The sequence below is a fragment of the Gymnoscopelus microlampas genome (genome assembly GCF_963454915.1).
Source record: "Gymnoscopelus microlampas genome assembly, chromosome: 14".
NCBI lineage: Eukaryota > Metazoa > Chordata > Actinopteri > Myctophiformes > Myctophidae > Gymnoscopelus > Gymnoscopelus microlampas.
The window spans coordinates 39,198,227-39,218,226 of NC_139951.1; the positions used below are offsets into that span (position 1 = coordinate 39,198,227).

Below are 20,000 nucleotides of genomic sequence, written 5' to 3' on the forward strand. Positions count from 1 at the left end.
TCAGTGGCGCTCAATCTTTTTCATGTCAAAATTAACGCTATAGCCCAAAATTATATGTATTTGGCCATGGACCCCCATCAAAATATGTTGTTCCAGGGACCCCCAGAAGCAAAGATTTGAGTTAAAAATGTTCGCTTTAAAAATATATATATTCAAAGATTTGCACTCATTTTCACGATTTAAAAAAAATAGCAGATCTACAAGCTCGTAGCGCGGCACTCGGTGCCGCGCTACGAGCTTGTAGATCTGCTATTTTTGAATAGCCCAAAGTGTAAAATAATGCTTTTAGTTCTAATCTAAAAATGACACAGTTCCAGGTCTTAATGGGTTAAACGTCACACTCCACTATGTCACCCATCACAGTGACCCACTGAGGAGTCACACTCCACTATGTCACCCATCCATCGCCTGGGTCCACATGGTCCATGCTGCTGCTGCACCAGTCTGGCATGAACACCAGAGCACACACGCTCTCCTTTAATTCACCCTATCCCTCCTCTCTCTCTCGGCCTCCCACTACTGTCTGTCTGTCTGTCTCTGTCTCTGTCTCTGTCTCTCTCTCTCTCTCTCTCTCTCTCTCTCTCTCTCTCTCTCTCTCTCTCTCTCTGCCTGCCTCCCACTACTCTCCCCACTCTCTGTTCACACACTCTCACTCCTCTCTCTCTCTCCCCACTCTCTCTTAGCTCTCTCTACACACTCTCACTCCTCTCTCTCTCTCTCTCTCTCTCTCTCTCTCTCTCTCTCTCTCTCTCTCTCTCTCTCTCTCTCTCTCTCTCTCTCTCTCTCTCTCTCTCTCTCTCTCTCTCTCTCCTCCATATAAGGAGTGAGTGGTGAGGTCCAGTGGGGTTCTCTGGTGTAGTAATAGTGAACAGCTGTGGGCTGCTCTCTGAAACGTGACATCTTGATCTGATCTGTGAGGTGGTGGGGTGGGGGGGGGGGGGTTTGTCTGGGTCGGCATGCTCTCCATCCTACTATAATTCTAGTAACCGTCTTGAGTAGGTGAGTAGGTGAAGCTACCCGGTTCTCCTCAGTGGCTGGACCAATTGCTCTGAATTTGCACACAGCCATTGACCATTACCATCTGAACTTAACTGTGAAGCCTGTTTTTCAATTTCATCAAATCTCAGCTTCTTATTAGCGCTTTTGTGTCAAAGAATGTCACCATGGTTACGGGGCTGACCAGCTATGGGACGAACTTCCTCTCGGGTTGCCAGATCATGTGCGCATATCCCCCCACGGATGCGTCGACCGGGTATGGTCTAGTGTTTGTGAAGAAGGGCAGATCCTGGACGTACTGGACGTATATAGCTCAGTGGTTCTCATGCGACATCCTAAAGTCTATACCTCTTGTGCTATAGCACCAACTGTGACCAAAGCGGAAGTGCCTCTCGCAGATAAAGTAACGTTTTTGACCGCGAAGGAGGCGCGCCGTCTCAAGCAAACTTGAGCTGCTAGAGGCACGAGCGAGCTATAAAGCGAGCAAGTTGCCGTGCCCAACTGCCACTCAAAGTGGCTACTGGCCAATCACAGCGCGTCCTTGCACAAACGTACTGGCCAATCACGGCGCGTCCTTGCACAAGTAGTATAGCTTTTGGGATCACGTGGTTCGCAAACCTTCTTAATTTTAACTCTGAGAGCGTTGCAAATGGACGCTCTCTGAGTTACAGACCTCTTTAAGGGTACGTACATTTAGAAACCCTGAGGGTCCCTGGACTCCACACTTCCAGAACCACTGATGTAGCTCATACAATTTGGTTCGGTGGTTGACAAAGAAATATAAAAAAAAGAAGAAAAAAGTGTCGCATCACTCTGGTTCCATATGAACTTCTTTTTTTATAATGAACTGATGTTTCGGCCTGCTGACCTCCCTCAGAATGAACAAATGTTGTTAATTCTGAGGAGGGCCAGCAGGCTGAAACATCCTGGAAAAAAAGGAGCATCACTTTTTACGTTTTGTTTTCGATAGTCGGCACCTCACCAGAGCCATTGGTGTGCGTTACCTTTCCTACTACTAGACAAAGAAATGTCAAAAAAACATTTTTTTGGATGGGTTTGATCACGAAACAACTGATCTTTGTATTGTTATTTTCATGTATATTTGTATTTTTATTCCGACTTTGTTCTATTTGTATCTTCCTATTTCAATTTCAGTTTTATCAACATTTTTGTGGAAGCTCAAAGCACAAGAATTTCAGTGCCTGCGATGCTGCAACCAGCTGTATTGTGAGTGCACAAAAGCCTGAGCTATAATTGTTTGCCTACCACGTCGCACAACCCAAAATAGCACATCAATTAATCTACAAGATCAGTGGTTTTCAACCTTTTTCATGCCAAGGACCCCTAAATTGATATACATTTGGCCGCGGACCCCCACCTGAAAATGTTTTGTGCCAGGGCAGGGACACCCCCAGAAGCAAAGATTTGAGTTAAAAATATGAAGATATGCACGCAATTTTTCAAAAAATTCAAAAATAGCAGATCTACAAGCTCATAGCGCTATGAGCTTGTAGATCTGCTATTTTTGAATAGCCCAAAGCTAAGTGGTTCAAATGATTGTGACGCTATGTTAACTGATTTCGCTGGGGACCCCCTGGTACCCCCCCCCCCCCAGGACCACTGGTGGTCCCCGGACCACTGGTTGAGAACCACTGTACTAGATCTATTAGATCTGCTGTTAAATATAAATCACCTTGAACCTTGATCAGCCATGGTCCAAGTGAAATATGAAAATCCAATACTTCAGATCCCCAGCACAAAGTCATACAGTGTGTCTCTGCTTGCTGCCAGGGCTGCTTGGCCCAAAAACACAGCCTTTCCTTGCTTTCACATTCTCAGTTGGGAGTTCTGGGACAAGGACGACCGCCTGGGAGTCAAAGTATGATGAATAGCACTTAACCCATTCAAGCTGGGAACGCATCTGTGTGTAATTTTTAGATTTCTTTGGCTAATAAGAAAATAGCAGATATACAAGCTCGTAGCGCGGCACTGAGCTTGTAGATCTGCTATTTTTGTGAAAAATCGTGCAAATCTTTGAATATATATTTTTTTAAGCAAATATTTTTAACTCAAATCTTTGCTTCTGGGGGATTCTACAAATGTCTTCTAAATCCAGTTTTTTGAAAAAACTATTGCTATAATATCAATGGTTCTCAAACTGTTTCATGTCAAGGACCCCCAAAATGATATGTATTTGGCCGCGGACACCCATCTCAAAAGACGTTGTTCCAGGGACCCCCAGAAGCAAAGATTTGAGTAAAAGATGTTCGCTTTAAAAAATATATGTATTCAAAGATTTGCACACATTTTCAAGATTTAAAAAAAAAATAGCAGATCTACAAGCTCGTAGCGCGGCACTCGGTGCTGCGCTACGAGCTCGTAGATCTGCTATTTTTTTGAATAGCCAAACGTTTAAAATAATGGTTAAAGTGGTTACACAGATGCGTTCCCGGTCTTAATGGGTTAAAGCTGAACATAAATGAAGCCATTATGTCTAATTGATTGAACCTTTCAGTGGCTGGGATGATTGATGGTGAATGGTTACCTACACCGCCGTATGCTGGGCGTTTGTGAACACTTTCTACGCCGGTGAGCCCCAAAGTACAGCAGGCACAGTGAGCAAATATAGCTAAAGCAGGTGGGGACTGTTAAGCCGGAGCTATACTTGGATGTGCGCGGAGGTGTCGCGCACCAAAAATAGCCGATCTACATGCTCACAACGCATTGTGAGCTCACAATGCGTTGTGAGCTTGCACATTCGTTATTTACGATGCATGACACCGGCTTCATGAGTCAGGAAATCCAGCGTTTATCAGATAAAAATCACTCGCACGTGCTACTCACCCCTCGATGGCTGCATTTCGCCGAGCACTCGTTCACGCCGAAAACGCTGACATTCTGGCACTGTCGATTCAAGCACATCTACGGCAGGAAGAAGAAATAGACAATTAAAACAAATAATGCAGTTATCCAAATGGTACTTTTTTTTTTTTCTAGGTACAGAACTAGAAAAAGTACTCCTTGGAGCACAGGTCTCTGTCAGGTCAGGTAGGTTATCGTGGCCTCCTCGTGGCACTATGATAGGCCAATGTGAAAAGGGTGCCATTTCTTCCTATAGGCCTTTCATTGAGGCATTTTCTTCCAAAAATGTGTTGCAAAAATCGACCTGCTGGTGACGCTACAACAGGCCAATGTGAAAAGGTTGGTATTTCTTTCTCGGCCTAGTGGTAATATGCGTGCAAAATTTCACAGAAATCACACGCTGCGGTCATGATTTGGGGCATTTTGTTCCAAACGGACCAATCCTTCAAACTTTGGAAGCCAATGTTAGCCAATCAGGATGGAATATGAAAAGTCGGACAGATCCGCCTCAATCACATGACTATAAAGATACTGTGTACCGATTTGCGTGATGTTTGGACAAAATCTGTAAGAGTAATATAAAAAATTCGGCCTCCTGGTGGCCCTATAACACTATAACAGGCCGATCTGCCCAGGGAGTATATGCGTGCACAGTTTCGCTGTAATCGGGCCGCTGTAGACGGACACCCGGGTGGAAAACATAGTCTCTGCCACGCCTTTGGCATTACCAGGCGGAGACAATAAAAAAAATAAAAATAAAGTATGTCTCTTTGGAAGTAATTAAAAGCTACATCTTTAAACATCCATGTCTGTCTACAAGGCTCTTCAACTGTATTACCAAATGGTATTTCCAGTTGTTTTTTGGGGAGTTTTACTTTCTTTTCGTTTTTCCTGTTAATAGTAAAGGCGGTTAATAGTCCCAAATCCCTAGCAGTTCACAGAGGGTTTGCGACGGAACGTCTTACAGGCTTTGATGTGATGGAGTATAAAGGGGAAAGCCTAAATGCTCCTTCTGCTAATGAATCACTGACAAACAAACCCCTCCGCCTATAAACCGCCTCGCCATGGAATATGTGTCTTTTTTTATTATTATTTGAGTATTTTTCAAGTCATTTACAAGTTGTTTTGGTGTGGATCGAGGACTCCTTAAAGGCAACCCCACCCAAATAAATGCATGCAGGGACGTGAAACTGGTTTTATAGGCGAGAGTGGGCACGCAAAAGAAGAAGAATTTAACCTATTGAACCCCAGGCATCCATATTTTGTGGGGAACATTGACCAAAAATACAGGTACAGGCACTGCACCTATTTTTGGTGAAGAGATTTGGTGTGGACGGGAAACATCGGTGGAAGTCGGTGTTGATTTTGTCAACTAAAACTATGACAAAAAAGGTTCGTTGACTCACTTATTTCACTGACGGAAACTAAATAAAAACTAAGCTATGATGACTGAAACTAAGACTAAATATATGTGACTGTTTTTGTCTGGGAGACAGTCATCTTGCTGGTGCCCATTCTTCAGGAAAGCAGAAAAACTAGTGTATGTCTGAAATACTGTAAATGTCAGAGATTAAATCGACGACGATGTAAATATGAAATAAATGCATAAACATGTAGCTAAGATATAAGGTTATGGCTAGCAACCTCTAATTCAAGTGGTGTTTCCTCTACTTAAGAGTTTTAACTTGACTTCAGTTCTATAAGCTGAGAGAGAGAGAGAGAGAGAGAGAGAGAGAGAGAGAGAGAGAGAGAGAGAGAGAGAGAGAGAGAGAGAGAGAGAGAGAGAGAGAGAGAGAGAGAGACACACACACACACAGAGAGACAGAGACAGAGACAGAGAGAGGACTCTCTCTCCCCGCTCAGGGGTAGAGTGGCCGGGTAGAGTGAACTGGAAAACCGCAAGGTTCCCAGTTCGAACTGGTTCGATTCCCAGTTCTGGGGCGCTCCCCTAGAGTTAGTGTCGAAGTGTCCTTGAGCAAGACGCTGAACCCCTAATTGCTCCCGATGAGCAGGTTGGTGCCTTGCATGGTTTCCTCCGCTATCGGTGTATGAATGTGTGTGTGTGAATGGGTTAATGGCACAATCAATGTAAAGCGCTTCGGATAGAAGCGCTATATAAATGCACCATCTACATGAAAAAAATGACACCCAGTGTGAAGAGAGTGGTGCCTTTGAAAGTGTAACTGGTTGCATCCGCAACAATCAGCAACAATATGTTGTCACGTGACACGTGACAACATATTGTCACGAGTCACGTGAAGCTTGACCAATCAGCCGTGCTCAAACATACGGACGGACATACGGACGGACGGACATACGGACGGACGGACATACGGACACACGGACAAAGTCAAATGTAGGAGTGGTTGGCACCACTCAAAAATGGGAAAAAAAAAGAAAAAATGCTAGATGACTGTCTCCCAGTCATTTGGTTGACAATTTCGTCAACAAATAAAAACTAGACTAAAATGTTATAGGGAGGGACGACAAGTGGAGAAATGAAAACCTCTCCATATTGGCCTTGACTAATGATGAAGTCCAGTAGACATCCATCTGTGGAACATCCAGTACACGGAGGAGGAGCCAAAGAAGAGCCTGCCCCATCCTGGACTAATACACTAATAGGCACCACCACGCCCTAACCCTAACCCACATCTTAGTCACAGGCTGATGATGTCACTCCACACACACACACACCGCCATCGTTTTTCCACCGTCACTGCCCAGGGGTTTGGCCCAACACAAAGTTTCACCATTTATTCTTAACCCATTAAGACCGGGAACACATCTGTGTCATTTCTTTGGCTATTCAAAAATAGCAGATCTACAAGCTCATAGCGCGGCACCGAGTGCAGCGCTATGAGCTTGTAGATCTGCTATTTTTGAAAAATCGTGAATCATTTTACACATTTTTACAAATGTCTTCTAAATCCTAACAGTTTTCTGAAAAACTTACAGTATGTTGCTATAATATCAGTGGTCCTCAAACTTTTTTCATGTCAAGGACCCCCAAAATTATATGTATTTGGCCGCGGACCCCCTGTCTCAAAATATGTTGTTCAAGGGACCCCCAGAAGCAAAGATTTGAGTTTAAAATGTTCCTTTTAAAAAATATAAATTGAAAGATTTTCACACATTTTCAAGATTTTTCAAAAATAGCAGATCTACAAGCTATGAGCTTGTACATCTGGTATTTTTGAATAGCCCAAAGAAATCTAAAAATGACACAGATGCATTCCCGGTCTTAATGGGTTAAAGTCATACTGTATAACTTTTTTTCAATGAAACATTCTTTTTTGATAATATTTATTTTTCCACATTAAATGTGTTTTTGACAACTTCTGTAAACACTATTAAACATGGACTCTGATGAAGATGCACAAGGCATCGTAAAAGGTTAGACGATGTTTATACTTAGCACCGTGTAAATAAAAAAGCCAATTAATGGTCCCCGAGATGCTCCAGTGCTTTAATCTGTCTGCCTGCAGATGTGTGTCACCGCTTCTGTGATGCAACCGGACCGGCCGTTAACTGTTTGATGCCGCGGCGGTACTCCCTTTCTTCTGGACTATATTAAACATTGAATCAAGTGTCTGTCGGCCCCCGACATTTGCGCCAAAATGACACTCGCACTCACACATAGGCTCTGATGCCTGAACCCAAGTCCTGGGTTGGTTTCGCAAGCCCCGCGGACCTGTGCTTGTCCTTGAGGGGGTGGTTCCAGGGGGGTTTAAGCTTAGTTTAAAAGGGATAGTTAACCCCCAAAATGACTTTTTTTTCTATCTATTAGTCATCCCATGGAGACTTGAATTCATGGATTATTTTTTTGTTTTTGTCGCATTCCTAATAAGACAATAATTTGATGACCGGCAGCGGTTCCGGTATGAGACACAAAGAGTCTCCTTTGTGTCTCCTACCGGAACCGCCACCTACCGGTCCGCTGGTCATCAAATTATTGGTTTAGGAATGCGACAAAAACAAAAAAAAGGTCCATGAATTCAAGGCTTCATGGGGTGTGTAATTGACAGAAAATAGGTATTTTTTTGGGGTGAAGTACTCCTTTAAGCTGATTAGGGGACTCACCCTGCCTTCTCCACACTTGGTGCCGGTCAGCACCAGGCCGGGGTCGGGCATGTCGTCGCCCAGGTAGACGTGGGTCCCCCGGCACAGGATGCGCCCCCCTTCCTGCAAGGGGATGTTTGTTTCTATGGAAACGGCGTTGGTGCCAATCACCGGCCGGTTGGCTCCTCCTTGACACTGGATTTTGCCGCACTTTGCATCTCTGAAAAACACACAAACAGAAAAGAACCAAAACAACAACAACAACAACAACGTGTTAATAGAATGATACGTTTTTTTTTAAGGATAACACCTCGCTGTGACACAACAGAACAGAATGACAACAGCAACAACAGCAGCAGCAACGTGTTAATAGAATAACACCTCACTGTTTCCCCCAAATTCACATGTAGCCTAAATCAGTGGTTCTCAAACTTTTTCATGTCAAGGACCCCCAAATAGACGCTTATTACCCCACGGACCCCCATTTGAAAAGATAAGCCAGGGACCCCAATAAGAGAAGGTTTTTATGGCTCTCTAGCAGTGATTCTCAACCATTTTAATTTCAAGGACCCACAGTTTAACATGCATTAGGGCTACGGACCCCCATTTAATGGCATTTATACCTCTGGGACCCCAATTCATATTGTAAAATCAATGTTAATTCAACTCTGAGAGTGTACAAATGGAACCAAATGGACCCGTTAGGGTCCATTTGGTTCCATTTGTACACTCTCAGAGTTACAGACCCATAAGGGTCCATTTGGTTCCTGTTCCATATAGCTGGGGACCCCTGGAACCCCCTCAAGTACCCCTAGGGGTCCCCGGACCCCACTTTGAGAACCAATGGCCTAAATACTTTCAGCCGCTCCAATTAGGGAAACTAGAACACATTGTTTAGTGTTCTGTTCCTGGCATATAGTCTGAACACACAGGTTTACAACGTAGGGGTCATGGCCTCAAGGGGGGCCACCAGGGGGCCACCAGGGGGCGCCAGCTCGTTGTGAGCTTGTAGATCTGCTATTTTTGGCACAGGGCCAAGTATAAATGACTAAAAACGACATAAAAATTTTGCTGTTAAAATCAACACTGGATGCCAGTGCTGCTTTAGCCCTGAGTGAGACTGCAACCTTCGTTTGAACATGAGAGACAATCCATCACACACCGCGGTTCCATTTCTGTGTGTCATTTACAGCAATTACACCAATTAACAGGAGGTCGATCATCCCCCTGCCAAGGACAGGGCTGGAAAGTAACTGAGTACATCTACTCTAGTAGTGCTGTGCTTGAGTACAATTTCGAGCTACTTTTGCTTTTACTTGAGTATTTCCATTTCATTGATACTTTATACTTCTACTCCACTAAATCTCAGAGGCAAATATTGTACTTTTTTACTAGACTGCAATTATTGAACAGCTTTGGTTCCTAGTTACTTTAAAGATTTAGATGATTATTATTACAAAACATATATTAACCACCGTCATGGAATTCTGGATCAATCGGCAATCTATGAGGCACATAGGAGTGGAGACAATATTCTAGGTGCTGATGATTATGCTTTATGTACATGATATCATGGGGAGAAATACAATAACACTCAAGTCAGTGGTACAGTAGCAGTGTTGATTTTGACAGCTAATTTTGATTTAGTTTTAGTCATAGTCTTTTGAACAAAATTCCATTTAGTTTTAGTCATATTTTAGTCATCTGAAATGTTTAAATTTGTGTCTAGTTTTAGTCGACTAAATATCATAGGATTATAGTTGACTAAATCAACTGTAGATTTAGTATTAAAATGTATTTTGGCGGTGCCTTGATGGTGTCGTAATCGCTATTTTTACACTTGGTTGCATGCTGAAAATAGCCGATCTAGCCGAGCAGCGCGACACGTTATGAGCTTGTAGATCTGCTATTTTCAGAGCGCAACACCCGAGCGCAACCAAACATAAAAGGACTTGTCTTTTAGCTCTACTGGATCTCTTCTCCGCTGGTCCCTCCTTGACATTTTGGTCTAGTTTTTATTTGTTGACGAAATTGTCAATATATTTAGTCTCAGTTCTAGTCATCATAACTTAGTTTTTATTTCGTTTTCGTCAGAAAGGTAATCGACGAGTTTTTTTCCGTCATAGTTTTAGTCGACGAAATCATCACTGTACGGTAGTTCTGCCAAGAGCTCATAGTTATACTGTTTGCTTCAAGGACAAACTGAACCATAACAAGATAGGCTGTACCAAAACAAGTAGGCCCAGTGGAGACATCTAGGCTCTTACAAGCTGTAAGTACTATAAGTGATGGTAAAACATAAAGGTTAGATATAAGCCGCCATATCAATTCCTCAACCACTTAAGCCCTTATTTTCCTACTTTGGCTATTCCAATATAGCTGATGTACAAGCTCACAATGTGGCGTGTTATGAGCTCGTATATATCTGCTATTTTCGAAAGATTTGATCACATTTTTGAGTGCTTTTTTTTTGTTTGACATTTAAGCATGACATTTTGATGCCAGTACTGGTGTATTTTTATATGGCGGTATCGCTACTTACACTTAAGTAAAAAAAAAAAAGAATCTGAGTACTTCCTCGACCACTGGCCAAGGACAACTACTAGGAGAGTAAAAAAAAAAAAAAACAATGCGAACGGCACTTAAATTAATTCTGCACACATCTCATAAATAAAACGTGACCTTTCTCCCCCCTCCCCCCCCCCTCCAACATAATTGAGGAATACGTTCTTCTTTTTTTTTGTATAACCCATTAAGACCGGGAACGCATCTGTGTCATTTAAATATTTCTTTGGGCTATTCAAAAATAGCAGATATACAAGCTCATAGCGCGGCACCGAGTGCCGCGCCATGAGCTTGTAGATCTGCTATTTTTGGGGAAATCGTGAACATTGTGTAAATCTTTGAATATATATATTTTTAAAGAGAAACATTTTAACTCAAATCTTTGCTTCTGGGGGGGGGGGGGGGGGGTCCCTGGAACAAAACGTTTTGAGATGGGGGTCTGCGGCCAAATACATATCATTTTGGGGGTCCTTGACACAAAAATGTTTTGCTCCAGGGACCCCCAAAAGCAAAGATTTGAATTCAAAAATGTTGCTTTAAAAAATATATATATTCAAAGATTTGCACAAATGTTAACGATAAAAAGAAAATAGAAGATTTACAAGCGCACTTGGTGCCGCGCTATGAGCTTGTAGATCTGCTATTTTTTAATAGCCAAAGTATTAAATAATGGTTATAGCTAAAAAAAAACGTAACATTTCACAGATGCGTTCCCGGTCCTTAACGGGTTAAACTTGTCTCCTCCACAGGTAAAGGTCGCGTAGTAAAAGGAATCCATTAATCTTACCTCGCTTCACATTTGGCGAAGGAACCCTTGGAGTCTTTGCCACAGTTCCCATAGGGGTCTCCTGCAGAGTTGACCCTTTCAAAGCATATTCCTGGGGCTGGCTTGGCTCCTGTAATACGGCACAAATCACAGCGTGTTCACTGGACTGCTACGCAGCGCTGGAAAAAGAAACTAAAAAAAGTACATTTCGTTTGCTGTCGGGGGAAGAAACCTCTCATCTCCTAGTGGTGAAAAAGTACTCAAGTGAAAATATCAATACTGCAATGTAGAAATACTCTGTATTAGTAAAAAAAAAAGTAAAAAGTCCGGAATTAAAAATTTACTTGAGTAAAAGTACACAAGTATTGGTGTCGAAATCGTACTTAGAAGTACCAAAAGTAGAAAGTACTCATTCTGCGGAATGTCCCATTTCACAAGTTTTCAAGTCTCACATGTATACAATCCTTTGAAAATAGCAGATCTACTGCTTGTAGATCGGCTATTTTTAAATGGCCGAAATGTATACAGGGCTAAAGTGGGTAATGCATGTTTTGTAATAATAATCAAAATCTACAAAAAGTAACTAAAGTAGTGGTATTGCTTCTTTTACTAAAGTAAAAACAAAAAATCGCTGCTGCTACTGTAGGTAGTGAGTAACTGCTCTAGCAAAAGTAATTGTGCTTCGATTTCCTAAATCTAAAATCACTGGTTCTCAACATCGGGTCTGGTGCCCGTCATTTTCATTTAGATTCTAAAGCAGTGGTTTTCAACCTTTTTTGCGTCAAGGACCCCCAAATTGACACACATTAGCCCAGGGACCCCCATTTGAAAAGTTACGCCAGGGACCCCCAATAAGAGATGATTTTTACGGCTCTAGAGGTGATTCTCAACCATTTTAATTTCAAGGACCCCCAGTTTAACATGCATTAGGCTACAGACCCCCATTTAATGGCATTTCTATCTCTGGGACCCCAATTTATATTGAGTTAATTTAACTCTGAGAGTGTACAAATGGAACCAAATGGACCCGTTAGGGTCCATTTGGTTCCATTTGTTACACTCTCAGATTTACAGACCCATAAGGGTCCATTTGGTTCCTATCTATCATTTAGCTGGGGACCCCCTGGAACTCCCTGAAGGACCACTGGTGGTCCCCGGACCACTGGTTGAAAACCACTGTTCTAAAGCAACACTGTACCCTGGCCCCATAGCGTGATGCACTGCTGCTCGTGGGTCTGACAGATGCCGTTGTAGCAGTATCCGTCCACTAGGTGGCAGGCGTGTCCGTCGTGCAGGTACACGTTGGCGGGGCAGTGAGGGCTGGCGCCCGTGCAGAACTCCGGCAGGTCGCACGAGTTGCTGGACTCGCGGCACGGGGTGCCGGCCGGCTTCAACTACACACAGAGAGACAGACAGACAGACAGACAGATAGACAGACAGACAGACAGACAGACAGACAGACAGACAGACAGAACGACAGACAGACAGACAGACAGACAGACAGACAGACAGACAGACAGACAGACCGACAGAACGACAGACAGACAGACAAAGAGATGTCAGAACAGAAATGTATTAAAGGTATCATCATTTGATGACCAGCGGACCGGTAGGCAGCGGTTCCGGTAGGAGACACAAAGGAGACTATTTGTGTCTCCTACCGGAACTGCTGCTGGTCATCAAATTATTGGTTTAGGAATGTGATAAAAACTAAAAAATATCCATGAATTCAAGTCTCCATGGGGTGACTAATAGATAGAAAACAAGTCATTTTGGGGGCGAATTATCCCTTTAATCAAAGTAACCCTGGCGCCCCTATTTCTAAAATCTTTACACATTTTTACACATATTCTTTAACAGAATGTTCAAAAATAGCAGATCTAGAAGCTCTCTTCTGCGCGTGCAGATCAGTTATTTGTGCTTTGATTGTGCGAAGTATATTAAGTGGTCAACGCAATCGCCAAAAAAGTCTCTTCATGGTCAGATGTGTCAAATGTCAAGATGTCCAGGTATCTTTGCGAGCAAATCGTTTTGTGTTGAGCTGAGTGAGCTTAGTGATCTCCAGTCAGTCAGTCTTCATAGTCAGTGGCGTGCACAGACATTTTGAGGGGCAGGCGCTCAAGTAAATTATACTTTTTTTTGTTTACTTGCTCTGCTCTTTTTTCCCTCTACACCTATACCTCTTTGCCAAAAATAGCCGATCTACAAGCCCACAACGCCTCGCAGCGCGAGGCGTTGTGGGCTTGTAGATCTGCTATTTTTGGCTAAAGTTCTCCTCAGAAAAGGGATACTACTGTAGGTTTCGAGTGGTTATGGTAAAAAGAAAAATCATATCACATAAAGATTTGGCGGACCCCCTGTAGTAACTCTGAGGACCCCCTAGGGGTCCCGGACCCCCTGTTGAAGACCCCTGCTGTAAACTGGAAAAAAAAATATATATATATTTTTCAAAAGGGCACTTCTGGTCAAGAGGGCAAAGGGCAGGTGCTCTAGCAACCACCTAGAGTCTATCTGTGCACGTCCCTGCACAGACATACATACTGTACCTGACAATCCTGACAGCACTGCCCGTGGGCACAGACGGCCTCTCCCTTCAGCGTGCAGGTGGTGGCGTTGCAGCAAGGGTTCATGCACTCCTTCACAAAGGAAACGACAAAAAAAAAGAGGACAAACATGGGTAAATTCTCCTTCTACAGCACTGCCACCCAAGTGTGGAATGCCCTGACCCCATCCCTTAAATAATGTGGTTCACTAGCTTCCTTTAACTCTTTTTTTTAACTTCTACTTTTTGCAAGTAGAAATATATCCGGGTCTTGCAGGGTTAAGACCTGGAACGCGTGTTGTATTTAGATTTTGAGCTAAAAAGCATTATTTTACACTTTGGCCATTCAAAAATAGCATATCTACGAGCTTGTAGATCTGCTATTTATGAAAAACGGGAAAATGTGTGCAAATCTTTGAATATACATGTTTTAAAGCAAACATTTGTAACTCAAATCTTAGCTTCTAGAGGTCCCTGGAACAACATACTTTGAGATGGGGGTCTGCGGCCAAATACATATGATTTTGGGGGTCCTTCACATGAAAAAGTTTGAGCACCACTGATATAGAATGATACGTTTTTCAGAAAACTGTTTAGAAGACATTTGTAGAATCGGCTTCAGGTCTTAATGGGTTAAAACAGCCCTGAAAATGTACCTTTCAGGAGGCCAAAGGGGGAGCTATCACTTCTCCCTTAGACAGGCGACCCCCCCCCCTCCCTCCCTTTTTTTCTACTGTGTACATATAGTGTTTTATATTTGTGATGATATTGAATGTTTGGTGCTATTTTTTTTGTGTTGATTAATTGAATACCTAGGACCCCAATGGAAAGGAGACCGCAAGGACTTTTTCGGTGTTATCCTTTTAGACCAGTGGTTTTCAACCAGTGGTCCGGAGGGGGTTCCAGGGGGTCCCCAGCCAAATTAATAGTTAGGAACCAAATTGACCCCTTTGCGTGTATGTAACTCTGAGAGTGTACAAACTAAATGGACCCTAACGGGTCCATTTAGTTCCACTTGTACACTCTCAGAGTTAAATGAACACTGATGATGATAATACAGTGTAGATTGGGACCCCCAAGAAATCAAAATGGTTGAGTCCCGGGCATATATCTTTTCAAATGGGGGTCCGTGGGCTAATATGTGTCAATTTGGGGGTCCTTGACACGAAAAAGGTCGAAAACCACTGTTTTACACAAAGTGTTTGACTGTACTCGTGCTGTGAAAGGACAGAAAATAATGGCAAAAGGAAACTGTGAAACAGAAGAGTTTAGAGTTCATCTCGGACCGACCCGCCCCCCCCCCGTGCGTCATCACAAGGCCTGCTGTTGTCGGAGGTGAGGCGGTGGCCCTGCTCTGACTGACCGCAGCATGCCGTCTAGCTCTTCTAGCCCCGGGCAAGAGAGGTCAGGAAACGACACTTCCTAGTTCTCTAAAAAAAAAAAAAAAATCAACAAGCTTCTCCGGCTGTTCTCGCTCAAAAAACCCACGACCTCACATACAGCCCTGGAAACATGAGTCACCTGGAGCGACACAGCAGGGCAGAGGGGGAGAGAGAGAGAGAGAGAGAGAGAGAGAGAGAGAGAGAGAGAGAGAGAGAGAGAGAGAGAGAGAGAGAGAGAGAGAGAGAGAGAGAGAGAGAGAAGAGAGAGAGAGAGAGAGAGAATGTTTGTACACTCTCAGAGTTAAATGAGCACTGAGGATTTACATTGGAGTACATTGAGGTTCCAGAGATCAAATAAAAAATAAAAATAAAAATACAAAAAAAATACATATCAAATGGGGGTCCGAGGCTTTAATGCATATCAAGCCGTCCTTGAAATGAAAAAAAAAATAAAGAAAAAAAAAGGTTTTAGAATGACTGGTAGGCCTATATAACACATAAAGCCCACACCATGGAGGGCCATCTGTTTTGTGTTTGTCATTGTCACAAGCCGTGCACTGTACCAATGAAGAACTCTCTGCCATATGACAGAGATGGGAGGGAGGGAGGGAGGGAGGTGGCTCCAGTCTTTGCTAGGCTCGTGGGGAAGTGTGTGTGTGTGTGTGTGTGTGTGTGTGTGTGTGTGTGTGTCTGGTGCACGTTTGCTCGCGAGTGTGTGTGTGTGTGTGTGTCTGGTGCACGTTTGCTCGCGAGTGTGTGTGTGTGTGTGTGTGTGTGTGTGTGTGTGTGTGAATGTTTTGTGAGCATACGTTACATGCATGTGTGTGTCTGTGCGCGTCCCCCTGTATGGCCAGTATGTGTGTGTGTGCGTGTGTGTTGCTGTGTACATTCGTGCATGTTTGTGTGTACGCACGCACGCATGTGTGTGTAACTATGCATGCATGATGTCATACAAGGAAAGGCTGACTATAGGAGCCCAGTGCTTGGCTCTTTCTCTGTTCTGAACACGCTGTACGGCCAGTGTTTCTCAATCTTTTTCATTTCAAGGAGAGTGCACAAATGGACCCCCACAGAGTTACAGACCTGTTGAGAACCAGTCCCGGGCGGTACTTCATGCTCGGCAGCGAGTATGACGTAAGAGCCAAAATGGCCGCCCGTGTGAATACGGTCAATTAGGGTCCGTGTTCTCATGGTCCCCGGAGGCCGAGATTGGGGACTCAATAGAAGGGGGGCCCCGTGAAGGGGGACATGGGGTTTTTAATGGTGCAGAGCGGTGCTTTTGTGAGACCTTTGTGTGCAGTGATGAATGAGGGCATACATTTATGAAAAAGAAAACCTTAAGAAGTTGAAATATGGAGATTACAAGGTTTCTGACCGACAGCAACGTTATGTTACATCCTACTGTATGTTCAAAAGGACGGCAACCCCTTTTAGCAGGCGACCGGGCCAAGGACCAAAACGAGTACACATCGGCGAAAAACAAGGCATCCTCTCTCTCTCCTATAGCAACAAGACAGTGTTATCCTACTATAATTCTAGTAACCTCACGGAGTGTGGCAGGTAGCTGTCTGTCTTGGGTGCACTCTACTGCGCATGCGTCGTTGCCAGTTTTCGTGAGAGAAACAAGCAGCAAGGTCTATGAAAACGAGGCCAAACCAAACGAACCCTATACCACCAACATTGGCCCTACAGCGCTTACAGTACGCCGACATGGCAACACCGAGACCCCGCCCACTCTCTGACTACAATTCTTTCTGTGGACAGTAAACACACCAGACGGACCCGGGGCGGCCGAGTAACATGCCTACGCCATTCTCCGTGCTGACATATATATATATATATATATATATACGCCATTCTCCGTGCTGACATATATATATATATATATATATATATATATACGCCATTCTCCGTGCTGACATATATATATACGCCCGTGGGGAGGGCTGACCGCGGGTCGGGGGGGGGGGGGGGGGGGCGCGACGGGAGCGACGGGGGGAGGCGCCACGACGGGACGCGCGCGGGGGAGAAACCGCGCGACAGGACGTGCATTAACCCCAAGTTTGCAACTACTTTCGTCTGCGCCCTTCACTGGGTATGGTCTAGTATAATATAATTCAGGAACCTTTCCCCCCGAAAGTGTTGCCTTCATATTTCATAATGCCGCTCTTGTCAACTTCCCCTTTGCAGGTTGTCGTCTGAACGGTGATACACTGTGTTTATCATCTTGGGAGAATGAGATGTTTTTGGGGGTGTAGCTGTCATTACACATATACAGTATGCATGGCGAGGCACCCGCTCATTTGAATAATTCACTATAGTTGACGGCGGCGTCGAAGCTGTCAGCGAAGTTTCCTCGTCGGTGAATTTATGTCATTATCAGAACCTTCCTCCCACACGCACGCATGCACGCGCTCGAGCGCACGCATTTGCATTACATCAACATTTTAGGTTATTTTATAATATAATAATTTATATATGTTTTTTTGCCATTTTAAACCCTAAAGGTCCTTACACACCGGCGAAAATAGCGAATATACGCAAAATTCGGACTCGTTCCGAATAATTAAAAGACGCTTTTTCGCTTCGCTTTTTCGCTCCATGTACGGAGCCATTGACTTTATAAGGTTTTAAAAAAAAACGCATTATTCGCACGAAAAAATCGCCCCGGTGTGTAACAACCTTTACCCTATTAAACCCTCACTTGTGAGGAGTGAGGACCAGGAACTGTGCTCATGATATCTGTTTCTCTAATTCTACGACACCTGTGGGGATGTTTGGCTCTCACAAGTATAGTAAAACACGCACGCACACGCACGCACGCACGCACGCACGCACGCACGCACGCACGCACGCACACACACACACACACACACACACACACACACACACACACACACACACACACACACACACACACACACACACACACACAACACACACACACACACACACACACACACACACACACACACACACACACACGCGCGCGCACACACACACACACACACACACAGGCGCGCATACAAAATAAATTCACAGTCTCTCTGAGCCCCTTAACCCATTCAATCCGGGAACGCATCTACTGTACAAATGTCTAAATCATAACAGTTTTTGAAAACCGTATGTTGCTATAATATCAGTGTTTCTCACACTTTTTCATGTCAAGGACCCCCAAATTATATACAAGCTCATAGTGCGGCACTCGGTGCCGCGCTATGAGCTTGTATATCTGCTATTTTTAAATAGCTTTTGAATATGCTTTCCCGGTCTTAATGGGTTAAATGAAGAGTGTGTTTGTGTGCAGTAATGACAGCTCTTTGCTCTCTACCTTCTGCGAGATACAGTACATGTTGTGGAGATATTTCAGCTGTCGTTTCTTTTTCTTTTGCTCTCTGAATTATATTTGTTTGTGTTGTGGTTTTCCGGCATTGCAGGAGGATTGCGGGGAAAAAAACTCCGCCGGCTGCTGCTGCCGCTTGTGTTTATTTCATTTTGCCTAATTCGGGTGACATATAATATACTCCCACAATGATCTACAGTACCAGACTAATAGAGAGCCTGGGTGGGAACTAGCGCACGGCAAAACATGTCGGAACTCAAGTCAGAACACTGCTGTATATTAGCACCAGAACTCAGTCAGCAGTGGTGGAAAAAGTACTCATATGTTTTATTTGAATTAACCCATTAAGATCTGAGGCAATTCTTAAAAATGTTTTCTAAACAGTTTTTTGAAAAAAAATCAAGATTTTTTAAAAATAGCAGATCTACAAGCTCATAGCGCGGCACTCGGTGCCGCGCTATGAGCTTGTAGATCTGCTATTTTTGAATAGCCAAAGAAATCTAAAGTGACACAGATGCGTTCCAGGTCTTAATAGGTTAAGTAAACGTATCAATAGGCCAATGTAGAATTACTTGGTTACAAGTAAAAGTTCGGAATTCAAAATTTACTTGAGTAAAGGTACAAAAGTATTGGTATCAAAATGCACTTAAAGTACCAAAAGTAAACGTACTTGTTAAGTAGAATGTCCCATTTCACAAGTTCAAAATGTATTAAAATCTTTTGAAAATGGCAGATCTACAAGCTCACAATGAGACGCATTGTGAGCTTGTAGATCGGCTATTTTTAAATGGCCGAAATATATATATAGGGCTGAAGTGGTTAGTGTTTTGTGATAATAATCTAAATCTGCAAAGTAACTAGTAAAGTTTTCATAAATAATTGTGGTGGAGTAAAAGTATAATATTTGCCTCTGAGATGTAGTGGAGTAGAAGTAAAAGTACTGAAAATTGGAACCACTTCAGTAAAGTAAAAAATACCTCAAAATGTTTGTTAAGTACAGTGCTTGAGTAAATGTACTTAGTTACTTTACACCACTGTCAGTCAGTAACACTGCTGTATATTAGCACCAGGCGGGTTCGATTTCCTGGGGGAGATAGGGGGGAGAAACCATATGCCACCTGCTTTTGATATCCCTCCCTCTGTCGTTCATATTTATCATGTTTCATTTATCATGTGTATGTTGGATATCCAATAAAAAAAAGATGAACATACATTTTATGTTAACCCATTAAGACCTAGAACTGTGTCATTTTTAGATTTGAGCTAAAAAGCATTATTTTACACTTTGGGCTATTCAAAAATAGCAGATATACAAGCTCATAGCGCGGCACCGAGTGCCGCGCTACGGGCTTGTAGATCTGCTAGTTTTGAAAAATCGTGAAAATGTGTGCAAATCTTTGAATATATATATTTTTAAAGCGAACATTTTTAACTCAAATCTTTGCTTCTGGGGGGTCCCTGGAACAAGATATTTTGATGGGG

At 43.3% G+C, this 20,000-nt stretch overlaps 1 protein-coding gene across 1 annotated transcript in view; it reads right to left on the reverse strand.

Moving 5' to 3' along the window:
- Positions 1–20,000, reverse strand: part of LOC311060208 (disintegrin and metalloproteinase domain-containing protein 12-like) — a gene marked incomplete at both ends in the record, with an annotated part of 198,964 nt that overhangs the window by 21,202 nt on the left and 157,762 nt on the right. Inside the window, 5 exons of the mRNA XM_084078341.1 lie at positions 3,841–3,918; positions 7,942–8,140; positions 11,273–11,381; positions 12,450–12,645; positions 13,798–13,887. Of these exons, the coding sequence (XP_083934467.1) occupies positions 3,841–3,918; positions 7,942–8,140; positions 11,273–11,381; positions 12,450–12,645; positions 13,798–13,887 (672 nt within the window). The remainder of the gene's footprint in view (positions 1–3,840; positions 3,919–7,941; positions 8,141–11,272; positions 11,382–12,449; positions 12,646–13,797; positions 13,888–20,000) is intronic.